The 26,797-nt window shown below is 39.1% G+C and overlaps 1 protein-coding gene across 2 annotated transcripts in view; it reads right to left on the bottom strand.

The window, feature by feature from the left end:
* The window catches only part of sacm1la (SAC1 like phosphatidylinositide phosphatase a), a 43,546-nt gene that overhangs the window by 8,785 nt on the left and 7,964 nt on the right, over window positions 1–26,797 (bottom strand). Inside the window, exons 1-7 of one of the 2 annotated variants that reach the window (XM_055219863.2) lie at window positions 23,708–23,832; window positions 15,647–15,744; window positions 13,198–13,272; window positions 12,983–13,110; window positions 10,878–11,027; window positions 7,080–7,139; window positions 6,945–6,978 (exon numbers count right to left, since the gene is read on the bottom strand). In XM_055219863.2, the coding sequence (XP_055075838.2) occupies window positions 6,945–6,978; window positions 7,080–7,139; window positions 10,878–11,027; window positions 12,983–13,110; window positions 13,198–13,272; window positions 15,647–15,744; window positions 23,708–23,736 (574 nt within the window). In that variant the 5' untranslated portion in view covers window positions 23,737–23,832. Of the gene's footprint in view, window positions 1–6,944; window positions 6,979–7,079; window positions 7,140–10,877; window positions 11,028–12,982; window positions 13,111–13,197; window positions 13,273–15,646; window positions 15,745–23,707; window positions 23,833–26,797 lie in introns of those variants that run through there. The other variant, XM_055219864.2, reaches the window with a different exon arrangement.

Here is a 26,797-nt window from a genome sequence, read left to right as displayed (position 1 = left end):
AGAGTTTTCATTGATAAAAACTTCAGACTCACAGACTGCAAAGGCTCGAATGGGTTTCCCTGCAGGGCTTTCAGCACCATGGACAGGTCCCAAGGAGGAATAGAGGGAGGGCGCGAGGGGTTTAGCCTACGAGCGCCTCTTAAAAACCTAATAACTAAGTCGTGCTGGCCGACTGATCTGCCGTTAATAAGTGAGTGATGAGCAGAAATAGCAGCGATATCAACTTTAATGGTGGAGGGTGACAGCCTACCATCTAACCGGTGTTGAAGGTATGAAAGCACAACATTAATGGGGCATTCTCGAGGGTCCTCGCGTTGCGAAGAGCACCAATCGACAAAAAGGTTCCACTTAAGCGCGTAAGCCCGTCTTGTGGACGGAGCTCGAGCAGCGGCGATGGTGTTAGATATCGCTTGCGATAAATCACCTAAACCTTGTGCGCGCTCAACGACCATACGTGGAGATCCCACAGGTCGGGGCGCGGGTGCCATAATGTGCCCCCTCCTTGAGAAAGAAGGTCCTTCCTCAGGGGAATCCGCCAGGGAGGGGCTGTCGCGAGGAGCATTAGTTCTGGAAACCAATTCCTGGTCGTCCAGTAAGGAGCGACCAGTAGAAGGCTCTCCTCGTCCTGCCTGACTTTGCACAGCGTCTGTGCGATTAAACTCACTGGTGGAAACGCGTATTTGCGCATCCCCCGCGGCCAGCTGTGTGTCAGCGCATCCACGCCGAGGCTGCCCTCGGTTAGTGAATAAAACAGGCGACAGTGGGTATCGTCTGGCGACGCAAACAGATCTATCTGCGCACGACCGAACTTCTTCCAAATTAGCTGTACCGTCTGGGGGTGGAGTCGCCATTCTCCGGGGCGCGCAGCTCGGGAAAGCGCGTCTGCCGCTGTATTGAGCGAACCCGGAATATGAATGGCACGAAGGGACCTCAGATGCTTCTGACTCCAAAGGAGGAGATGACGGGCGAGATGCGACATGTGACGAGAGCGCAAACCGCCTTGACGGTTGATATACGCAACGGTCGCAGTGTTGTCGGTGCGTACTAGTACATCCTTCCCTCGCAGCTCCGTAGCAAAGCGTACGAGTCCCAGATATACAGCCCACAACTCGCGGCAATTGATATGCCAGTGCAGCTGGGGTGCTGTCCACACCCCCGAAGCTGCAAGCCCGTTGTACGTGGCTCCCCACCCCGTGTTGGATGCATCTGTGTGTACAACAGCATGCCAATAAATCTGTCTCATGGACACCCCTGCTCTCAGAAACGCAGGGTCTAACCACGGGGTGAATGTTAGACGACACGCAGGTGTAATGGTTACACGGTGAATGCCGGCGCGCCACGCTCTCCTCGGGACTCGATCGTGAAGCCAACGCTGAAGCGGTCTCATATGGAGCAGCCCGAGCGGTGTCACGGCCGCGGCCGCTGCCATATTTCCCAGGAGCTTCTGAAATTGTTTCAGAGGGACCGCGTTCTTCCCTCGGAAAGAACCAAGGCAAGTCAGAATTGATTGGACGCGCGCTTCTGTTAAACGTGCTGATAAATCGATCGAGTCCAGTTCCATCCCGAGAAAAGAGATCCTCTGCGTGGGGCAAAGTTTGCTCTTTTCCCAGTTGACCCGAAGACCCAGACGGGCGAGATGCCGAAGCGTTAAGTCTCTGTGCTCGCAAAGCGTCCGTCGAGAATGCGCTATTATAAGCCAATCGTCGAGGTAAGCCAAAATGCGAACACCGCTCTCTCTCAGGGGCTTTAACGCCGCCTCCACTACTTTCGTAAATACACGGGGAGAGAGAGACAGCCCGAACGGTAGTACCTTGTATTGGTATGCCCGCCCCTCGAACGCAAAGCGCAGAAACGGTCTGTGGCGAGGGAGAATGGACACATGAAAGTACGCGTCTTTCAGATCTATTGCTGCAAACCAATCTTGGGGGCGTATTGACTGAAATATCAGTTTCGGCGTTATCATTCTGAAGGATCGTTTTTGGAGAGATCGGTTCAGAACGCGCAAATCCAAGATCGGTCGTAACCCACCGCCCTTCTTTGGAACTATGAAATACGGGCTGTAAAACCCTGAGCTCATCTCGGTTGGAGGGACCGGTTCGATCGCGTCCTTTGCCAGGAGGACATCGAGTTCTGCACGCAGTACATGTGCATCGGACGCTTTCACTGTAGTGAAACGAACGCCCGAGAATTTGGGTGTGTGCCGGTTGAATTGAATTTCGTAACCGAGGCGGATTGTGCGTAATACCCATCGAGACGGACTGGTAAGCTGAAGCCAAGCTTCCAGGGACCGTGCGAGGGGAATTAACGGCACAACCGGAGAGCTCGCGGTGGGGCAGACGAGCGGAACAGGTGAGACTGCCGGTGCGCGCGCCGTAAGAGCGCACGCAACTACAGTGTGTGTGTGTGTTGTGACACTGACCTGAGACCGCTGAGGGTGCTGGTGGTCCGGTCTCCGCAATGGAGAGCTCGGACTCCTCAGAACCCCCGCTGGCAATGGAGGAGAGGGAGGATGAGCAGATGAATGCCCGCTCACGGCTCTCTTGATCCTCTGAAGACCTGGAGAAGGAATAGGAATGCACTCTTTTTGTGGTTTTGTGGGTGCCGGCTGAGAAGCCGGCGGAACAGAAACAAAACGAAACCAAAGATTTTCCACCCGGCCCTCCTCCGGGGGAAGGAGCGGTGCGTTCACCACCTCCCGAAGAGTGATCCCATCCGAATCCAGGTCGCCCGTCTCAGGGCCGCTTAGATCCCCGTCTGCGACCACGGGAAGCGGGTGGAGCGGGCGGGGCGGGCTGTCGACGGCTGTTCCCCCTCCGTTGTCTGGATGACTTCCTAGGGGGGGGGGTGGAGGCAGCCGCCGCAGGGCGCCCTCGGCGAGGAGCAGACTGGGCAGCCGGTGCTGGTGGACGAGAGGCAGGCCTCTTGCGCCGGGGCATGATCTTGGAGATCGCTTCAGTCTGCTTCTGAGCGGCGGTGAATTGCTGTGCAAAAGACTCCACCGACTCGCCGAACAGGCCAGTCTGTGACACTGGAGCGTCCAGAAACTTGTTCTTATCCGCTTCCGTCATGTCCGCCAGACACAGCCATAGGTGGCGTTCTTGGACCACGAGTGTAGACATCGCACGACCAATCGCCTGCGCCGTCACCTTCGTAGCGCGGAGAGCCAAATCAGTGGCAGCCCGGAGCTCCGAGAAGACGGGTGAGTCGTGTCCTCCCTCATGCAGATCTCGTAAGGCCTTCGCTTGATGGACCTGCAGCAAAGCCATTGCATGCAGAGCCGAAGCCGCCTCTCCACAAGCCTGATGGGCAGCGCCCGTTAAACCGGACGACTGTCTACAAGCCCGAGAGGGAAGGGTTGGGCGGTCCTTCCAGGAGGCAGCGGTGGTCGGACACAGCTGCATCGCGACGCCGCGCTCTACAGGGGGGATCCCCGTATAACCCTTAGCGGCTCCGTTGGTGAGGGAGGTGAGGGGGGAGGGCTGAACCGGCCGTAACCAGGTAGAGTACAGCGACTTCCAAGTCCGTGACAGCTCCTTGTGCACCTCAGGGAAGAAAGGTACTGGTGGAGAGGGCTGTGAAGCCCGGGCAGCTCCGAAGAACCAATCATCCAGGCGGGACGGTTCGGGCTGAGGGGGGTTAACCCACTCCAACCCTACGGTCTCCGCCGCTCGAGAGAGCACAGCCACCATCTCCGGGTCAAACTCCGGCGTCACAACCCGACCAGAAGGAGGAAGAACGTCGGAGTCAGCTTCAGAAAGAGGGGCTCCACCCTCGGGTGTTGCGGTCGAAGCGGGTCCAGAGGGAGGCGCAACGGATTCTACAGCGCTCGTAGAACACGAGGCTGCAGTCTCCATAGGCACCTCAACCGGCTGAGGACGGGAAGGCTGAGAGCCGGAGGACGAATCCCCTGACCGGCTCAACACAGTTAAACGCAGATCGTCCTTAGAGAGCTTCGCAGCCGCTCCGTGGCGGCGGTCAGAACTCACCGGACGCGGACGCCGTTCCCGTAGAAACGACAACCGCCTGCGTAAATCCAGAAGGGACATCTCCTCGCAATGAGAACATGCACCCCCAGCGAACGCCGCCTCCGCATGCTCGATGCCCAAGCATGAAAGACAGCGCTCGTGACCGTCCTTTGGACCCATGTACTTGCCGCATCCAAGAACACACGGACGAAAAGCCATCCTGAAAAGGACGCTGATCTCCGGATATACGAGAGAGTGGCTGCCTTTAACAAGGCACAAAGCTCTCCGTATCACTCTTTTAGGGAAATTCACTCTTAGATGCTCAGTTGATGATGCGCACAGGGATCAGCAACGCACTCACTAATAACTCAAAACAAAAAAGATGCAGAGTAGTGGAAAACTGCGGCGTCCGCTGTGGTACTGCTTGTCCAACCAACTTCAGCAATCGTTTCCCACCAGAGCAGAGAGTAGCTTCTCAGTAGCAGATACTGCCGGCTTTCGAAGCGATAAAAAGCTGATTTCTATATTTGCACCTGGGGCTTATATACGCACCTGGCGGGGCGGCGCCAGCATTATGCAAATATCTCAATGCCAAGTTCATTGGCGTTTTAGTAGTATTCGAAGCAGATTGGTCTCTCTAAGCGAGTTCCCAATTCGTCGGTCACGACGTGACGTCGTAGTGACCGACTGAAAGGGAACAGGCTGATGTCTTCCTTGCTCTATGAAGTCCCTCCTTCAGAAATATGTATCGAGTTCTGATTGTGTCGTTTGTTTAATGTGTTGTGATTCAACATCAGCTTAGCTTGCCGTTAGCTGGCAACTGACGTATACCTGTGGGCGGAGTTTAGTCAAAAACTGTTCTAATGACATCATTAAAGCAGGAAATAGAGGGCTGTAGTCCAAACCAGAGTCATATAAAGAGAGAGTTACGAAACGCTTTGATCTCGCCGCCGCGCGGTCACGTGATTCATGTAACGTTCTACAGTTCCTAACCAAGCAGGGCTGTCAATCTGTTTGCATAGGTTTTCAGCTATTTTAGGTAAATATGTAATGTGAATTGATCACTATACTTACTATGTTTATAACGTTTTTTTTTTTTTACTAGGGAGTGATGGAAATACAGTAAATCAGTTAATAAAGATAAACAGTTAATGATGACCCAACAGATAACTGTGGTTATCTATACCAACTACAGCAACACAGTTTATCTTTTATTTTTATAGCAAAAATATGGCTATATAAATGGCTATCAATCTGCTAAAAACATAATTCCTACACTTTTACTATATTAAAATCACAAAAAAGATCGCCAGCGCGGTTATTTGTAACAGTGAAGCATAACAGAAACACACTAAATTCATATTTAATTGTATTTATAGTACACATTAAATTTTAATATAATTATACATGATTTTCGAGGATACATCACTCGTATTACTTACCAAACACAATGAAACACATAGCAGCATTGTGAAGCAGTGTGACTTTCTTATAAGGCATTTAGCTTGTCGCTGTTGCCCCCTAGTGTTACTCGTAATATATAAAAAAAAGATAAGTATAAAGTAGATGCCCACCAGTAATAAAATATTAAACCATTAAATCTATATAATTCACACATTATACACAACTCATTAAAATATAAAAAAAATTCTAGTTATTATTAACGATAATCATCACCTACAGCAGAGTTCATAAAATATCACTGTTGACTATATTCATAAAATGTCTGAAAATGTAAAGAGAAACGGTAATTTCATCGATTTACCAGCAGGTGCCATTGAAATGAATGGGCTTCAGTGCTGCGTTTGGAACTATGCGTCACTACATGACACGCTGTTACTTCCGCATTCCATTCTTACAACGGACGTCTATGTGAGTGTCGTAACTCTCTTATTATACGACTCTGGTCCAAACCAGCCATTCGCTGTAGGCTTTGAAAGGGGAATTTTCTAAAAAAATATATATATATCGCCTGACAGTGAACTTTGAACTTTATCATTTTACAGGTATTATTTATGCTATTATAGCAACATTACACACTAACTAAAGTTTAAAAAATGGGATCAGGAAGAACGTGACCTTTAATGACGAGTTAAGAAACAAAAGTTGTGGTACAGCTGATGTCAGATTTAATTGCTGGTTTAAAATATGTTGTGTAATTGTGGTTTTAGCACACGATTTTATCTGATATCTGTCTTTCTCCATTCAAGTAGATATGACTTTAGTATTGCATGATGAAATAACATGACATTGCAAACATGGCTTCCCTAAAAGATTTTGTTAATACTAAACTTAACTTTGTGTGCTTACTTGGCGAAAATAACATTGCACTATTCAAGTTTTTATACATGAAAATTTTGTGCTCAGCTATACTTCCCTGAATTTAATGTTGCTAACAGCTGAATGAAAATGAAAAATTCACTTTTTCTAAATCATCAGTCTCACTTTACCTACTTGTTTAAGTGTGATGTCACACGGCACAATTTATGGGCCCAAACGCTCCACACGCCTTAGGCAAACAACAAACTATACTAATATACACTCACGGTGTGCTGTAAAAATATGTAATCCTAAACTTTGTCTTCATAACAAAATCCCAGATGGCCAGAAAGTAATTTATCTTTTATCATTTGTTAAAGTGTCCGGGACGCTGTGAGCTTGGCGAATGTACTGTAGGGTACGCCGCCATTTTATAACAAATATGGCTCAAATGTGTGATATGAATAAATAGCGCTCATTAAGATTAAAGACCTGGAAAGGGTATGTCACAACAAGATGAATTATTAGAAATACAGCTACTGGTATGAATACCACAACAAACAAATGCTCATAATAAAACCCCTTCTTAATAAAAGTAATTTCTGCAACCTCATTTTCAACTAAACATGAACATAAGGGCATGCAAATAAACAATAAAAAGCAACACTTAAGAAACTAAATCCAGTTACATTTACCACATGACATTAGCTTACAGGATACATCCATGGATGACAGGAAATGCAAATCTGTGGAGCTGAGAAAAGGAAAAATATGGTGAATTATAACTTTCTGTACTCTTAACCATCCATCATCTGACTGTAGTTAAATATCTTTAATGCTTAATGCCATTTATACCTCTGGCTGTGCAATGATTTCTCGTAAAAGGTTTCCATTCCACATAAACCTCTGATCTGCCTGTAAAAAGACACATTATGAGTTAAAAGACATTGATAAATATGATAAAGGGTATAATACATTAAACAAAAATCTTAATGGTCTCAACAAACCAAACATGCTGAGGGAGTCTGAACGTAAAACTCGAAACAACAACACATATTTCCAGTGACGAGCTATTTGTTTGTACACACTAAAAACAAAAAATCCGGTGTGATGCAACCCAACCACAGCTTGTACGCAACTTTCTGACAGAACATATGGCACAAATGAATGAACTAATGTAGTGATACAAACATCTACGTTACATATAGATCCATTGTGAAATTATGGTGATGGAAATTATTATTTATGAGGACTTGAACAACTCCGTGAAGAATCACAATGCAATCACAGCCAGTGTTCAAATTGAGGGGGGACTGGGGTGGTCCCAGACCTCCTATAAGATTTGAGGGACCCCCTTTAAAGCACAAAAAATATAAATTAGGGGGTTAATTATTCAAATTAAAATACACACAAATGTAAAATTCTCAAGTGCGCCTCACGCTGTTTTCTGAAGGAACTGACAGATTGTTAGATTTAGAGTTGGGTTACGGGCTTTTAAAGATTTTTCTCAAACTATTATTTCACACTAATTCGAGGGGTAAAAATATTTGTTTTTGGGGTATGGTTACCCATACGGCAAAAAAAATTTCTCTGGACAAAAATATGTTTGAAATAATATGCTAAATACATTTTGTAGAAAGTAAAGCTTAAATATATTTAGTTTGAACTTTCATATAATCAACATATATTTCAAAATGTATTTCAGGACAACAAATACATTTTTAATTTTACAACCTATATGGAAAAAAAGTAATATAGGACTAGACTAGGGGTGTAACGGTACGTGTATTCGAACCGGACCGTTTCGGTTCAGGGCTTTCGGCACGGTGCGCACGTGCACCGAAAGGCCGAATGCATTTTGTGTGCGCCTGTGCGGAACATAATACGTGCGTTTCCGCACGAACATATTAAGTGACGGAAGTCTCCGCGTTCAGCGCAAGTCTTCTGTCAAACATATAACATAATTCGGCCCGCAGAAAGATTTTTATTTACTTAGTTGTATATCCGTTTGATTATTGATGTAAACGTTTACGTGTCGTATCTAAAAGCGCATGTTAAACGTGTGTCAACGCGCTGCTTTGTTCTTTCAAAAGTGCGTGAGAGGTTGCGCGTCTTTCGTTGCTACGCATTCATGAGACGCGCTTTCTGTGACAGCGAGAATAAGGAATGCGTGATCAGATTTTTCATCTGCATATCACGTCAATCATATCATTGTCACAATGCGATCAGCTGGTCGGGACAGAGAAGAGCTGTAACCCGGGCTTACTCAGCTGTTACTCAGCTGCGGAGGGGTTCGTAAGTAAAGTCACAGCTTACATTGATGACACAAGCAAAGATTAGGAGAAACATGCAAAAGATCAAAGATGGCTATGTATGCAGCTCACTAATCTCAAAATGAGTGTATAATAAGTATATCATCATGTTGCTTGCTATGCAGTTACACATAGAGCAGTAATATTATTTTTATACAGAGATGGTACATAGCCAATTCAATACTGTAAGTTAAACAATCCAAAATAAATCAAAACAGAAAATTTTTAGTGGCAAAAATGTAGGCTAATAGTTCATAAATGTATTCAGGAATTGAATTTGTTAGTTCAAGGTTTTAGTAGAAAAAGTTTAAGAGAAGGTTAAGAAAAGAGTTACATTCTGTTATAAAATAATATAAAAAATAACATTGCAGTAGTAGTTTATTTATTATTTTTTTATTTTATATATATTTTATCTGTTATATTTTAATAAAAAGTGTTTAAAAAAGTGTAAACAAATTGTAAAAAAAAAGTTTAAAGTAATAAACAACCTGCAGTTTAATGTTTGCATTTCTCCCTTACTGAACCGAAAATGAACCGAACCGTGGCTTCAAAACCGGGGTTCGCACCGAACCGTGTATTTTGCGTACCGTTACACCCCTAGACTAGACCTTAGTTATGTTAAAACATTTAAGTAGTTTTACTAACATATCTTACAAAAAACATTACTGGTGAGCATCTCGAGACAAAACAATGGCATTTGATATATTTTAAGATACATCAGTGCAAGATGTTTTTAAACTGAGACAGCTCAAACTGGCAATATATATATATGTGTGTGTGTGTGTGTATGTATGTATGTATGTATCATAGATTGTAAAAAAAAATTGGACGTAGTGTCTGTGACGTCACCCATAGATTTCTGAAGATCGTTTTTAAATCTTAAAGTAGGCGGTACCTGTCATCGCCATAAAAAGGCGAGACGTGGGTGAAGCTGAGGTGACTAAACCACACCCACCTAGTTTGACTCTAGTGACAGCATTGGCTGTTCACCCCATCACTCAAGTGGCCACACCCTTAATTATGCAGAACTTTAAGGCTTAATATAATTTAAACAGATGAGTTACAAAAAATTCACCCCCTCACAGTTGTCATGAAGGGCAAACTTAGCTACACAGACCAAAAAAATTTTGTACCAGAATGTAAACATATTATTTTTTACTGTAAAATTGGCCATTTTAACATTTAAACCACTTCCTTATTGGCTTCATCAGAGAGATCGAAAGGTTGCCCTTTGATATGTATATGTATGTATGTATGTATGCATGTCGGATATTTCAAAATATAAAAAAAATTGCCAAAATATTTAGGTAAAAACATTTTTTTTATATTTCAAAATATATTTCTGGCTACTTTGAAATATTTTGAAATATATTAGATTTTTTTTTTGCTGTATGGGAGAGGGTTTGAGTTATTTGGGGTTTCTTTGATTAAAACGTTGATCCAGGACCAACAAAAAAAATTTCATCCAGGATCACATCTTACTTTGTGAAATCACGGCGACGCCCCCATAATCTCTGACATAATTTGAACATTGATCACAGCAATAACCAAATATACGTGTCAACATTTGAAGTGGATCAAGAACGTTCATCAAATTTGCCCTAAGAGAAGAACGCATATTGGGAATTGGTTTTAAGACAACTTTTAGGAAAGGTTTTGATCCACTTAAAATGTTGACTAGTGTAGATATGTGAAGCCAGATTTTGGGGTTGGGGCTACTTTACAAAAAGAAACCATGCAGCTGATGATATTTGACAGACAGTATGCAGGAAGGGGACAAGAAGGTACAGGCAGGGTGAAGAGAGGGGTACGGGATCGGACCTTGATCTGGGAATCAAACTTGGGTCGCAGAAAGCGCGTCTGCACCAGGTCGGAGCACTGCCCACTACAACATCGGCTCCGACCATGCAGAATATTTTTTTTAACATTGATGGGTGATACTAAATGCTGTATGTGTGTGTAAGAGTGAAAGAAAGCATAAACAGCACTTGTAATGCAGGTCAAAAATTCGGATATTGATTATTTGCTCAATCTCTTTGTTGATACCCAGTTTAAGGGACACAACGAAAGGTGATCTGTTTTTTTGGCTTTAATGTGTATGAAACAAACCAACCGTGATACTATAAACTGCGGCAGACACACAAAAACTGATAACATCACAATACGAAAGGAAACAGCGTGTGTGCACATATGCCAGCAATCCATCAAATCTAGCTTACATCACCACATCACAAGATCACACCACAAGACACCCAGTTTAAAAGCAATGAGATGATCAGTTGTCTATATATATGATAGAGATGAAACCTCCGCACTGCGTGACTCCGTCTCATGTGCTTACCCTCTCCATCAGACTCATCTCCTGAAAGTCCGGGCTGGTGTTGGACAGTCGTTGTTGGGTGTGGGTCAGGTCATAGTCTGTGCAGAAGTAGAAGCCGTCAGTGTTGAGCACGTTGTTGATCATAGCCAGAAACGTCTTGTTGTCTTGCATCTGTGGGAGGAAGAGCCATAAAGATTCAAGATTTGTACATTTCTCAAAAAGAAAAATAAACACCGTTAACACATCTAAAACATGTGACTGTGGTTGCCCAAGTCTAGTAAGATCATCCCAATTCGAAGGCTGTTTAATGCAGACTCAAAATGTTTCCTTTATCCAAGCTAAGGAATGAATGGGGCTAGGCTAAATGCTAACACAGTCATGACGCGCTGAACAAATAGATCAAAAGATTAAGTGCAAGCATTGAATAAAGATAAGTATGTATTAATTATTCTAAGTTGAGGTAAGAACATAGTAAAATATTGAAAAACGGTGGTTGACAATACTCTTATCATAACAACTAACCTAGGAAAGTTTTTTGCAACCATAAGCAACATCTCAATGTAAGCAGGGAGTTTGTATTTTATAAAGCTTTTTTTAGCATGCTGAAAGTTAAAGTCTTGTGAGTAAAGAAATATCACGCATTCAAAGAGGAGTTCATCTGCTTGATTGTGTCAATACACTCGTGGCAATCATACTCAAGTCATTCCCTCAACGTGAAAACATGCAGATGTCTAGCCAAACATTTAAAGGGACATTCCACTTTTTCGAAAACACGTTCATTCTCCAGCTCCCCCAGAGCCAAACATTTGATTTTTACCATTTTGGAATCCATTAAGCTGATCTCCGGGTCTGGCGCTACCACTTTTAGCATAGCTTAGCATAATCCACTGAATCTGACTAGACCACCAGCATCGCGCAAAAAAATAACCAAAGAGCCTCGATATTCTGCCCATCCAAAACTGGACTCCTCCGCAGCTACATCGTGCACTAAAAGTAACCAAGGGGACTATTTTCGGCCGTTGGGTAATATCATAGTTCCTGCTGCAGCCATGTTACGGCAGCAAAGTTCTTGATTATTACGCCAGAATGAGAGTGTCTCATATCTCAGTGTGGCCATAGCATATCTGCCTAGAAAATCACTTTTAATTTTCTGTCAGTCTTAGTACACGATATAACTACAGAAGAGTCAAGTCTTAAATAGGAAAAATATCTAAACTCTTTGGTTATTTTTGAGCGCAATGCCAATGGTCCAATCAGATTCAATGGACCGCACCAAGCCACGCCAAAAGTGGCACCGCCAGACCGAGAGATCAGCTGAATGGATTCCAAAACGGCAAGATTCAAATGTTCAACTCCAGGGGAGCTGGAAAATGAGCACACCCTCAAAAAAAGTGAAATGTCCCTTTATGCCTCAATACAGCATCTGAATCATAGTGAAATAGGACCTGAATTGATTCCTTCTGTTCTGGTCGGCTTTACACGCACACACAACCTCGTGTCTTAATGCACACTCCCCTTTTCCGCTTTAGAACAATGTAGATAATTCATGCAAAAAAAGGTAATGTTAAAATTCCTAATGAACAGAATCAAGATAACCGCTGATTAGTAAATGTCTTGCACTTTCAAGTCAGTGGTTTATTAATAAGGCAATCACACTGCAGTTCATAGCGGCAACTTCACATTCCCTTACATCAAACCTTTTGGTAAAGTAGCGTAGTGTGCTTAATTGGTAAAGTCGGTCCATCTCCAGACGAGGCTTCTGTGTACCTCCAATGTTTTGACACTAAGCACTTGGTCTATTCAAAGGTCGCATCCAAGGCCGACGTTTCAGACAAAGTCTTAGTCTTGTTAAATAATGCACCACAGCGTAATGAGATATCCGAGCGTGGGCTCGATAAAAAATTTACTGTACGAGAACGCCTCGTCTTCACTCGCCGAGAGTGCATCTGCTCATACAGCACTTCTGAGTAAACTGTAAATGGAAAAAAACTAAAAGTTCAAGCAAGGAAAACATCTGAGATTTAAACGCACTTGACAAGTCATGAAACATCATATGACATTTATAGCCCGGAGGTGTCACAAACATCAGCATTTGACTGAAAGTTGCGGTAGGGGACTTTGATGACCTGAATATCTGTGAGGTGTAAAATGGTCTTCTTATAAGAAATCACATCAAACTCCAGCGCTTTCCACACAGTGTGGCCGAAAAGGTCGCCCACTTTCTTTTTCCTGGTGATGACAATGAGGTACATACCTGTGGAGAGAAAAATCATGCGTTGGATGCGATACAATGTTGTATGCGATATGACAAAACCCCAAATTTAAAAAACGAGGTACATACCAGCCACCAGACGTATAGTTCCCATGATTCCACATATTGGTCTGGTTACGCCAGATGCGGGTATGTCCCTCAAACCTTCAAAAAGATAAATTGTTTAATCCAACAGATTATGGAGATGCATTATGTATTTTCTTCTATGCTCTAGCTGAGTAAATAATGGCATAGTTGTGTTATTTCTGGACAAAAAGAAATGTTGAAGGTCAAAAAACATTTCACGAGCAAACGGCCGTAGCAACTACCTCAAAGATAAAATGTCAATATGACAGTGATGATAAATTATCACTTGAAACAGAGAAGATGCTATCTACAATAAATAACGTATGCATTGTTGTTATACTTTAAATAAGGCACCATCATCAGACAAGCATTGGAACGATGTACAAAAAAATTCCAACTTTGACCACATTGGTCACTGACCAATGAGATAAGTTGCATGATGAATTTGCAATAACAGGTCAAACGTTCACTTGCAAGTTTGTCACTGAGATCCGAAATGTTTTAAAAACTCCTCATTGCATCTCAGTTCTGGAAGTTTTTGCAATGCATCAATGCAAGCAGCAAGATTTTTTCTATTCGAAGCACAAATTAAAAAAATGTATGGTGTACACGTACTACTTTTTCTGACTTGCAAACTTGCAAATAAAAAAATAACCATCTGTGATGCAACAAAGTCTGCGGCAATCACTCTATTTGAACTACTATAACTAAAATATAACTTAAAAGGTTGGACACTCAATGTTTTGGATCTGTAGCTGACATAAAAGCTATAGTAGAACGAACACAAAATTTTGTTAAAAAGTCCCATTTACTTATAAAAAGATAAAAGTTGCCATAGCAAATGGTAAATTCTTAAGTAACAATAATTACTTTTTTTTCTTAAGTGTAATAATTCTGATACTGTGTTAAAACTATTAATTTATACTTTAAAAATTTTATAATATTTTATTAAATTATAATTTTCAAAATACATAATTTTCTATAACTTATAACACAAAAACAGTAACACTTTACAATAAGGTCTCATTTATTAACATTAGTTAATGTAATAACTAACATGAACTAACCATGAGCAGTACATTTGTTACTGTATTTGTTAATCTTTGTTAATGTTAGTTAATAAAAATACAGCTGTTCATGTTAGTTCACAGTGCATTAACTAATGTCAACAAGATTTGAATAATGTATTAGTAAATGTTTAAATTAACAAAGATAAAAAATGTTTATAACTGCAGTTCATTATTAGTTCATGTTAACTAATGTAGTAAACTAATTTGAACAAATTAACCTGGTAACACTATTATAATGTTCATGATTTAACATTAGTTAATGTATTAACTAACATGAACAAACCATAAGCAATACATTTGTTACAGTATTTATTCATCTTTGTTAATGTTAGTAAATAGAAATAAAGCTGTTTATTGTTTGTTCATGTTAGTTCACGGTGCATTAACTAACATTAACCAAATTTTAATAAAGTATTAGTAATTGTTGAAATTAACATTAATAAAGATTAATAAACGCTGCACAAGTGCAGCTCATCATTTGTTCATGTTAACCAATGTAGTTAACTAATGTTAATTAATGAACATTATAATAAAGTGTTACCATTAACCTTAGAGTAAAGTGTTACCACAAAAACATCGACCTAAAGTTGTTGCACGACCAAAAAAATCATTTAAAAAAATGTAGCCGGCACACCCTTTCTTAAGTGTATGTGCAATGTCAATATCAAATGATTAACAGTGTAAAATATTAATTTAGGCAAGCGTTATTTTAATACGTTCATGTTTAATGTTTTGTACTGTCATTGCATCACTGTGGTAAACAGTGGAGGTTTCTGTGTCGTCTGGGAATGAAGTCATCACTGATAAGATCGTGTGAAACTTTAATAAAAGAGAAAATTCAGAGTAGTTTCCAATGTAATGATGACCAGTATCATTCTACGTGCTCCACTTATGACACTTCATATTCATGCTACTTAAATATTTATTGATATAAAAAAACGAGTCAAGTTAACTTTTAAAATTCATTAAAGGTGTAAGGTGTATTTTTAGCAGTGAGATTGCGAATTGCACTCAACGTGAATTTTAAAACACAACGGGAAGCTACGTTAGCTGCCATATAGGACAAACATGTCGTCGTTTAAGACAACGTAAGGATGAAACACTCTGTAGAACAGTTTGTCCATTTATGGCTAATGTAGAAACATGACGGGGACTTCCGTGTAAAGTGTATGTAGATAAAAACGGCACATTATAAGGTAATAAAAGCAATACAGTTCATTATGCAAGGTCTTTATATAAATGTATATTATATAGCATTTCTGTCAAGAGATCCTTCTAAAAGTACCACAATGCACCATTAAATAAAATTAAAAGTAACTCTCTGCTTGCTAAGGTTTTAGGGGGGATAGAGATGCGGAAAGTAATTGAAGTTCAGATCCTACCTGCGAGTGTCATCTCGGTGGACACCCGATCAATAACCAGCACATCATTTGCACCATCATCACAGGCCTCAATGTAAAACTTCTCAGGTGTTGAATGCCTGTGAAAATAAAACAGATGGGAAAATTCAGAGAAAACCATTTCTTAATGAAACCAAACTCATTTTATGCAAATGTCAACCTTACCATGAAAAAGTTTTGATCAATTGTTTTTTAACCATACTGTTATCTCCAATGTCAATATTTTGTGGCTTAAATTTCTCAAAATTTTTCAAAATACTTTTTAGAAATTCTCATGTCCAAATCAGTCAGTGGGTTCCTCATAAATGTGCACACGAAAGTTAAAATAAATATATGTTTTACACAGAGCAGTCTCATCTCTGTTTTATTGTTACCTATTTAACTTCTGGCTTGTGCATTTTAATTCACAGAAAGAATATGTTGTCTACCAAAAACGTGTGTCCCTTTTGTCACATCCATAACACACATAAATATTTCCCTTATATAAATCAGAAAACATTTACACTTTCTAATGTTTTAACGCTATCATTAGTGGTTTATGAAAACGTAAGCATATGATTCACTGTATTCAGCATTCTCTGAAAATATACTGTAATTTTTAACTAAAAATGTCACATCCATAACACTGGAATTGCTTACATATTAACAATTGAGAATGAACAGAATATTCAAGTTGAGTGTTAAGTGGACATTAGGAAAAACTTTATATTAACAAACACATTTGGCAGACACAATTATCCAAAGCGACATATAGTGCATTACAAGATATTACAGTGCTTAAAGGAACAGTATGTAAGAAATTTATATCAATTAATCATAAAATGGCCCTGATATGTCTCTAGACATTAAGAAATGATTTTCATTTCAAATACTTATATCACTGACAACAGTGGTCTGGGCAGGATATTGTCATTTAAAAAGTGGAGTTGCAGCCCTCAACGGATGTTTATGTTGTCATGTTGTGTATTGGCCACCAGTTGTGTGATTGCAGTACAAGTTTTAGCCACAAGTTTTGTGATTGCAATACCAGTTTTGGCCACAATCCTACATACGGTTCCTTTAACACATTTACTAGCAGTGTGAAGTGCTTTACAGTGAACCCTTTAATAGGGATGCTCGATCGATCGGCCGATAATGATTGCTATGTTTCTCAATGAATTACGGTGAAATGCCGCTACATCCAAAAGCCAGGGGGCGCTCTCGTGCAGAAACTCAAAATGCGCTGTAGACGAAGAAAAATACACACGCAGCTGTGATGACACGCAGCTCCATGAAATGGCTGAAGGATATATTTATATTATATATATTTCTGTTCTTCAAACCTTTTCAGGTATTTTCATGATAATAAAGAATATGTTTAATAATTATGTTTGACGATTGTTGGTTTTTCAAATGCATGTTAAACTCAAACTAACAGTGATTTTAGATCGATAAGGACTTACTGATCAAAAGCCGTAGTACATGAAATAGCTGTAATAAGATCGGCTGTCCGATTCAGAATAGTGATCGGCCACGTATTATTAGTGGAGATCGGCATTGATTGGAGCATCCCTACCCTTTAACTTTGAACAGGAGTGAGAAATGTCAATATGAATTCACGTTTTACAGACGGTTTCATCAGACGTGTCCGATATGATATAAAAATGAAGGTAACTTATTTGCCATTTACAGTATTTACCTTGTTATCAGAAATAAACTACTGTAAAAGGACTTTTGTTTATGTTGTTGCTGCTGAAAAACCATCTATACCCAAATCAGCAAATTTACACTCTAATGCTGCGTTTACACCAGCCGCGGTAGAGGCATGAAGCGCGAGTGATTTCAATGTTAAGTCGATGTGAAGATGCGTTGACCCGTGTCTGGTGGTCTCACGGCGCAAATGAGGCGTTTGGCGTGGCGCGGAAGACGCCATTCCGAATTGAGCGCCTGACGCGGTACGTGCAAATGGTGCTTTTTCTGCATTTTGCGTTTGACGTGAATTTGTGGCTGACGCCCGAGTTGACAAATTTGAACTTTGGCGGAATTTTGCGTCAGGAGCCTGCTTGCTGCGGTGGTGGCAGCTCTGCCCGGAGTCACTCATTCAACATGAAGGAACGCTTGATATTGTCCGTGAGCAGTCACCCGGAGCTATACGACACACGTTCTAATTTCTATAGAGACAGGAATAAAAAGGACCTTGCTTGGAAGTAGGGCTGAAACGATTCATCGAGTTACTCGATTTGTTCGATTCAAAAAATTCCTTGAGGCAAAAATTCTGCCTCGAAGCCTCGTTAAATTCCTATGACGCGCACTACACGCGCCGAGATCTGATTCACATGGACCGTTGTTCAATGTTCAGGAAGCACATCATAGCGCGTGGTACATTTTGAATTTAGTTAGCGCGATGGCAGAGCGAATATGTCCATAAACGGCAGAGAGAGAATGTCTAAAGTTTGGAATTGGGACCATTACATTAGCATTACATTCAGCATCTGAACCGAAAACATCCACTGCTGTTTCACCATGAAACAAGGTAACGTAGCTTCCGCTGATTTTAATCCCATACTGTATTTGTAGCGATGTCGTTATGCGGTTTGACTAGATATGATGTTCAGCTTTGATGTTTTTAAGTAGTAAACATATTCACGTTCAATTGCAGGAGAGTATAGCTTAAAAAAGAACCCCTTCACACACACGCATGCACTTTACAGGTGTGTGTACCAAAAAACGGCACCACAGTGCAATCATATCTGACATATTTTGTTCAATAATAATAATAATCTTTGTCTTATTGGAGTTTAGCATAAGTTATTCTCTCTCACGCGAGTCAGACCGATCACGCAATGCATCACATATGCTTAAACTTTTATGTAGCCACGCAACAATAATTTCAGCATGCATTCACTGTATACAGCGGGACGTGATGTTGTGATTTTTCGAACGAATTCTTAACCTAAAATGCACCGCAATGCAAGTGATGCAAACCAAATGCAGCGTTCTATTGAAAATGAATGTATGAATTTCTGCCGTACCAAAATGCAATGAAGCAACTAAACGTCTGACTGGGGTGTCACTCTTCCTCACGCACAGCATGCATGCACACATAAACACAGGTGCACGTGCGCGCGCACACACACAGGTTGTTACCATAGCAAATAGGCTCACCCCAGAAATGATTTATTATATGTTAAAAGCCTAATGGTAAATGCTGCAGGTGTAGAAATGTACATAAACCAGATATTTACTTTGATGTCAGGGCTAGATTACAGCATGAAACCTGTTGTGCATATTAATAAATTAAAGTGTTTAATTGTTGGTACTGGCACTTATAAACACTAAATGGGTAAAAAATTGAAATAAATAGGCTTATTTTCTGGAGCCAAATACCTCTGTTTTTTTTAGAAATAAAAGCCAAATGCTTGAACATTTTACAGCCACGTCATTTTCGTTATGCATTATTTGTTTTGGTTGTTTAAAAACACATTCAAAATTTGTATCCGATTACTCGATTAATCGATCGATTTAGTGCTAGATTAATCGATTACAAAAAGAATCGATAGCTGCAGCCCTACTTGGAAGGGTGTCAGTGAGGACATTGGGCAACCTGGTAAGTTGTAAATCCACATTTCACTTTTGAGTCACGTGACGTTTATCGACCCGCGCCGTTTATTTTCCCCCATAATACTAAGGTGACTAAATACAAATCGTTAACTCTCTCAATAAATGCACAATCAACATCAGCCATCTTGCAAACAGACAACCGCATAGCACTAGCCCCTCCAACAAGAAGCGGATTGTGCCTCTGACGAGCGTCAAATGCTTGCTTTTCCATGCGTCTACTTCGCTCTAGATGCGTGAATGCATTCAAACTGTTCAAGCGGCAAACTAGGCGCGGTAGACGCGATTTTGACGCCTGAAACTCTGTTGGTGTAAACGCAGCATTAAAATTATTAAACATTCGTCTTATCGCGATTGTTTAACCTCATCACGATGATTTCAGATCACCGCAATGATTGCATTCTCTCTAAAAAAACACAAGGGGGAGCTGCAGCACCTGTATAAACGAGACGGTATCTAATGGTGCTCCTTGACTGACAGTGTAACGCGATAGTACATTGCAAAGCCATTTAATGGAAAAACCACATTTAAAGAAATGCTGCAAAACTTTAAATATCAGTGTGAATTGCCAAGTAAAACATACATTTCCAAAACAGCAATTTCAAATTTAGGGATTTGTTTTTCTGTTTTTGAAAAGATATATTCATTAAATAATTCCTTTTTAATATGTGTTATGTGTTAATAATATAGGTAAACCTTGGCAAAACATTTAATTTAAATAATCGCAATAATGTGTGAAAATCACTAAAATAGGCAATTAACCGTCATAATCGTCACAATTTATAAGGCAATTAACCGTCCGTCAGCCAAATTTCATAACTGTGACAGCCCTAATTGGTTAACCAATGGTTGTATAACAACAACCCAACACTGGATCATTTTTAACCTAACATGGGGTCATTTTTACCCAGCATGTGTTCTGTCCAATATTTACCCATTATGGTGCACCTTCTCTCAGAAGTCAGAAAATAAATTATCAAGTGTTACATTCAATCATTAAAACTTTTTTTGCAAATAAATAACTGTAATTAATAAAATGTATGGATAACAACAATTATTATAGGCTATTTTAGCATTAGAAATACTTCTGTGATTAAAGAGGCTGCTGGATTAACCATTACAGAAAGAAACCTAAATTACCAATACAGTTTAGGGCAGCTGTGGCACAATAAACCTTACGTTGGTGGTGATCTGTAGGTTTTATCATAAATTTTATGTGTATTCCCATAAAACTATTTCAAACTAGTACAAATAAGCATTGATTTAGTGGTGATATCAACATGACATCGTGTTTTCCGAATCAAAGCAAAACAACTTGTACTCGTTTTTATACGTTTATATATCTTCTTGTCTCAAGCCATCTGGGTAAAGCAGATTTTCAGCTCTCATAAATCACAATACTTGCAGTCTTGAGAACCATTTCACTTTCTGTTATGCATATTTTTCATCTTGGAGGAAATTACAGATAAGATTTGCAAAAGTCACTTTATCAAGGAAGTTTTGGCAGCGCGTGTGATGAGTTTGAGGATCTGTTTCAGAATTTTTATGTCCTAAGACTCTTCCTTCCTTCCTCGGCAAAATGCTGAGCAGACACATTTTCTGTGCACTGTTTGATGCGCTTGCAATCAGGGAGGCATTACGCAGTTGCATGGTTAACCTTAAGTTCCATTAACCACAATAGGAATCTGCATTTACATCACTATTTACTGAATAGTTCACAGTGCGGTTTGATGATACAGTTCGTATAAGTCTCAAAGTCTGGGGGTGGACATGATCAGGTCACGCATATAAGGAGTTTTAGTGGTACTGATCATATTATGTCTGCAGATTTTGTGACCACAGACCACAGTTTGGGCAAAATCATGACATCAATGAAATTGTCTTGTGGCATGCAATGTCTTTGTATGATAAAAGCATCATATTTTCTAACTATTAATAGGGTGGATTAGTTTAGCAAACTATGTCATTATAATAACATTTTTTAATTAAATTATTATAACACCACTGGCAATGTTTTGTTTATTGTGAAATGGGTCATTATTCAGAAGGTCATTAAAAACTTTTTAAGGACTATTTTGCCTCTAAAAACATAAACGCAATGAGCCAATAACTCAGTATTTAAAGCCGAATGCTATTTATATTTAGTAAATAAAATTATAAATCTAAAAAAGCCTGTTAAAACATGCCTACGTCATATCTCACCCCAAAGGAAAAACATTTTTTTATTTTGCGTCAAGAAAATCAATCTATTTATAACATTGTTGTGCTATTGTTATGACAATTAAGCATATTTCCTCCAAATCCGAATTATTGTTTAATTTAAGGCGATGTCTAATAGCATAATCCAAAAGTTTTATTTGAATTGTAGGATGTTATCAGGTATACATTTGTTGCACTTACTTATTTTAATTGTTTTTTAAAAGTTGTTGTGTTTTGTTGTGATACAATAAGGTTGTATTTTTCAACATTAGTAAATTCACTAGCACGATGAACTAACAGTGAACAATATAGTTGTTCAACATTTATTAATTAAACATTGTTAATGTTAGTTCATCTCAATGTGTTCATGCTTAGTTTTTTTTGCATTGTGCATTAACTAATTTTAGCTGTTACAACTTTTGACTTTTAAAAATGTATGAGTAAAGGCTGAAATTAATATGAACTAAGATTTATAAATGCTGTATGAGTATTGTTCATTGTCACTTTATGTTATGTATTTGCTAATGTTAACAAATACAAATTTTTTGTAAAGTGTTCCTGAAATTTTTATGAAAATCATGATTGAGAATAAAAAGCAAATCAAAATCAACTTATCTGGAAACAACCTAAAAAAAATACCAACATGCAAAAAACAAACTTTTTTATGCAAAATGCAATTTTTTCATTAATAACGGCTTGTGGGATTCTTTTATTTAGTTTTTTTCTTTGTTTTTTGGAGACTGAATACAATACACTGTGCCATCAGTGACTACATCATATTGATGAAAGATAAGGGCATGAGGACATCCTATTCACTACTGATAACTTGTCAAGACATTTATAAATACTATATGAGGATTTCTGAAAACCACTGAATAGAGATGAGCCATTATCGTTTATAATCACTATGCAAATTTACTTGACATTTAAGGTTTTCATAAATGTCAATTAAAGCGCATTTACAAAAAAGTGTTGATGGCAATGGTAATATGTGGGTTATTTATTAAAAAGACACAAATTATACAACATAACAATAAGGTCAGCCGCAAAACTAACCAGACCACACCTTTTCAGCGCTAATTATTCACTGTGTGTCTTTAGTAAATCTGTCCCATAATATCTGACTTTACAGGGACTTTAAATGATGCAGAAGTATTGTTCATAGTTAGTTTATGTTAGCTAATGCATTAACTAATTGTAAACAAATACAACCTTATTGTAAAGTGTTACCAAACTTTCTTACCCATATGCATTTATTAACCTTCACTATTGTTAACAATAAATTTTATTCAATATTTGCATTTATTTTTTCATTCATTACTTTTAAGTACTGTCAGTTTTATGTTAGTGGTGTCTTGCACAAGAAAATCCAATGATCTTCAATGGTCTCAAAGTTTTGAAAAACGCAAAACATTTTAACAATAATGCAAAACAGCATATTGTACAAAGCTGTATATTACATGCACGATACTGTATAATAACTGTTGTTGAATCATTTTTACTGTTCAGATGAAGTCAGATTGATGAGCACAACTAAGATCAGTTTCAATAAACTCATCACCTTGCTTCCTGTTATTCTCCATCACTGTATCTGTGTCATTATGTTTGAGTAGAAGTGATAGTCAAACTCACAACAAACTTGACAAACACACAATATCACTTTCCTAATGAAGAGATCTAGTTAGACCTAGTGCAAGAACTTGTGAACTGGATCTGAAGGATCTAACACATTCATTGTGGCATAGTCATAGCTGGATTTATTAGAAGATGAATTGCCAGTTCAAATCAGGCCATTAAAAAGCTCTGTTTCGGCCGACCTCAGCATTCTAATGCCCATTTGAGTGATCACTAATTTACAATATCTAAAAATAATACAGTTGGTGAGCAAGTAGTAGTTAACGTTAGTAGCTCAGGGTCATATATGTACACAGAGTGGTCAGAACGCACTGGCTTGCTCACAAATCCCTGAACTGCTTACACAGACAACATTTTGGGGCATTGCAGTTTACCTTGACTGAAGGATTATACAACATGCTAGTCTAGGCAGACTGGTTCTTGAGACACAACCAGTCTGAACAGTGTATGAACGGCTTAACCACCACCACCAGTAGCTAAAACTCTCTTATACACCCAACAACAACCGTTGACAGCGTCCACAGACACCGACAATAAACGAGCTGACCTTCGCTAAAGTGAAACTTTGCGTTTGTTTGTCTATCTTGCGCTAAAATAAAAGTTTTAACTTACAAGTTGAACCTCTCGTAGGCGGTCGCCATCTTCACTTCCGGGTTTGGCCAATCCGCCGTGACGTATTTGTGGGAGTGGCGGACGAAGGGCGCGTCTTCCGGTTATGTTGTTAGCAGAAACTCGATGAACCCCACGTTTATAAAATGTTTGAATTGTTTTTAACAATGTCCTTTCTGATTAAAGGAACAAAATACTGTATTATTTAATTACTTTAAAATTGTACCAACATTTTTATATTCTTTTTTATGTTTATATAGACCTTTGTATATAATGTATATAATAATCATTTAAATCGTGAGAAGCCATTATGACTGTTTCCATATAGCCCATTTCACATACAGATAATAATAATTTTTCTGAATCCTTTATAATTTTTGTATAATACTTAACCTAACCTCTGTATGTTTGTCTTTATTTGTAGTTTTGTTAAAGGTATATAAAAAACATGAACATCCATCATAATAGATAAACAATGTTTTACTTCAAAACAAGAAAATAATTAGTATATAATTTTAGTGTATATAGACTGTCTTGATCTGTTTATAATAATATAAAATTGCTATTTGTTAATAATATCATCACCTCTTCTGCACATTGCATTATCCCTTGCACATATCATGTGTAAATAAATATTGTATTTATATTCAGATTACATCTATAACTGTCTTTTCTATATTTTTAATATTTAATATTTTACTCTTTCAATTAAATTTTTGCCATTTAAGGCAATTATATTGTTAAATGTTCATTATATATTAATAAACAAACAAACAAATAAATAAAATAAATAAATAAATAACATTAAATTGATAAATATTAAATTTCCATTATTGAAGAGGTATGTGGTTATGCCCATTTTTGTGTGCAGTTTATTTTTGCCATTGCAAAATTGAAGGGAGCTGACTTGTTGCCTCGCTGCCTCGTAAGGCAATGACTTTGGTGGCATGAAGGCAGTTCTGGGAAACCCATTCGGAATTCTGTTTTAAATACAAACATAGAGAGGCTTGTGATAACTAAACCTATTTATGAAAACTGCAATACAAATTCTTTGCTAGAAATGCAATCAAAAGGTGCACAAAGTGAGAATATGACCTTATTTACACTAAACCTGTGATCCAGCTGCTTTCCTGGGCACAATTTTACTTTTTCAAAATCGACCAATCACATTCTCCGCATGCACACACATGCATAGAATTGTGGGACAAGACGATGAAGGTATTTCAGGAGTCAGGAAGTAAACCAAATAATGGAATCAGTCAGATGTGCCTTGATGCCTTTCTGCCTTGGAATGCTGCCTCTGAAGACAGCATTTTAGAGATTTCGGATGCAGCCAATGACATTCCAAGAGTTAAACTGTATAGAGTTATGAGAAAAGTGGCAAATCAGTACTGGTTTGACTTGTGAATAGTTAAATGGCATTTCAGGTAAGCACAGTAGCTCAGTGGGTAACACCTGTTTCTCTACAGTGTCATCTTGGGTTTCCTCATGTAGGTAGAGCTATTCCATTTTTATCACACATATTATAAAAACATGCAGGTTAGGGGAATTGGAGATCTTATTGCCCCTCCCCAACTTGTGTATTAACTTATATGAATTTATACTTGTGTATAGGTTAACTCTTTCTCATCATGAATATAAACATAGATGCTGGAAAGGCGTTAAGAATTTAATAAATATAAATAAATAAATGGCTGCTATAGCTAACAAAAACACATAGGAAAACCTTTACACCTGTATGAAATATCAATCACATATTGAGTCTTCAATCTGGAAATATGTACTTAACGAATAATTGAAAAAAGTGCTGTGTAAGATGATGACAAAGTAACCATAAAATGCTGAAAACAATTGTCTTTGACAGGATAACAAAGAAAACAGGGTGGGAAATAATGCACATAATTGCGACACTGACACACACAGATATGAAAGTATGCAGGTGTGTATTTGGTAGCTTGTTGAAAGCTCACCTTTATGTTAGTGTGTGTATGCTTCCCACAGATATTTAAAAGTATACACATCATCATACAAAAATTCCAGAATCCTTTAGGGAATGTGAAGCCCCCACCCACTATTTGAACTCAGACATGAGTCAGAGGTGAAGGGTAAGCCCCCCACTCACACAGGTAAGTGAAGGAAACAAAGAACGGTTTCAGCCACAGCCGGAAGTCAACGCTGAAGTCAAGTCTGTCCTAAATTCCTTTGGGTTTTATTGAGCATTATGCCTTAATATATTTGTCATTAAACGCAGGGCGCAAACACACTAGGGCTGGAAAGATCACAATCACTGACTTGACTTATTGACACACCACATGACAGAGTCAAAGAAAGACTTGGACTTATGAACTAATAAACACTCTAAAAAAAAACTTAAGTTATTTTCAACCCAGTAAAGGGACAAACCCAGCCGGATGGGTTGTAATTTAACCTATGCTGGGTTGTTTCAACCTAAAATGCTGAGTTGCTTTGACCTTAATGATAACACTTTCTGGGTTAATTTAAAGCAACACTAAACAGTTTTTTTTTTACCTTGAAATAACATTTCCAAAAAGTTTCAGTCGTTCATCCACTCGAAACAGGGTGAACGTTCACATTCGCTTTGCAGCCCTCTATCGGCCAAAACCGCACTAAAGAAGTTTCCAACCGTCGGGCTGCGGTCCTGTAGTTCGAGTGAAAACTACAAAAACTTGCTTTACGGCAGACTTACAATCCAATCAGAGCCAGCTTTGCTGCATTAGGCCAAATTATTTAGGACGGTGGTAATGGACAATTCCGCTTCCAACCTGTAGGGGGAGCAAAGAGAAAAAACTCTTTAGTGTTGCTTTAACCGATATATATATATATATATATATATATATATATATATATATTTTTTTGAAAGCATATTATAATTTAAAGGCTTTATTTTACCTGCCATTTGAAAATAACTATAAATATAATTTTAGTGTTGTAATGGCAATACGGCAACACCATGAAACCTTGGTATTTTTGCTAAAGGTTATCATACCGAATCTTATACTGCCCCATGCCTAATCCACACAACACATTTTTGAAAATTAGATCTATTTGAAGCAGTCACATCTCACAAACAAA

Source organism: Misgurnus anguillicaudatus, chromosome 20 (assembly GCF_027580225.2).
Source record: "Misgurnus anguillicaudatus chromosome 20, ASM2758022v2, whole genome shotgun sequence".
Taxonomy (NCBI): domain Eukaryota; kingdom Metazoa; phylum Chordata; class Actinopteri; order Cypriniformes; family Cobitidae; genus Misgurnus; species Misgurnus anguillicaudatus.
This window is presented reverse-complemented; position numbering and strand designations above follow the sequence as displayed.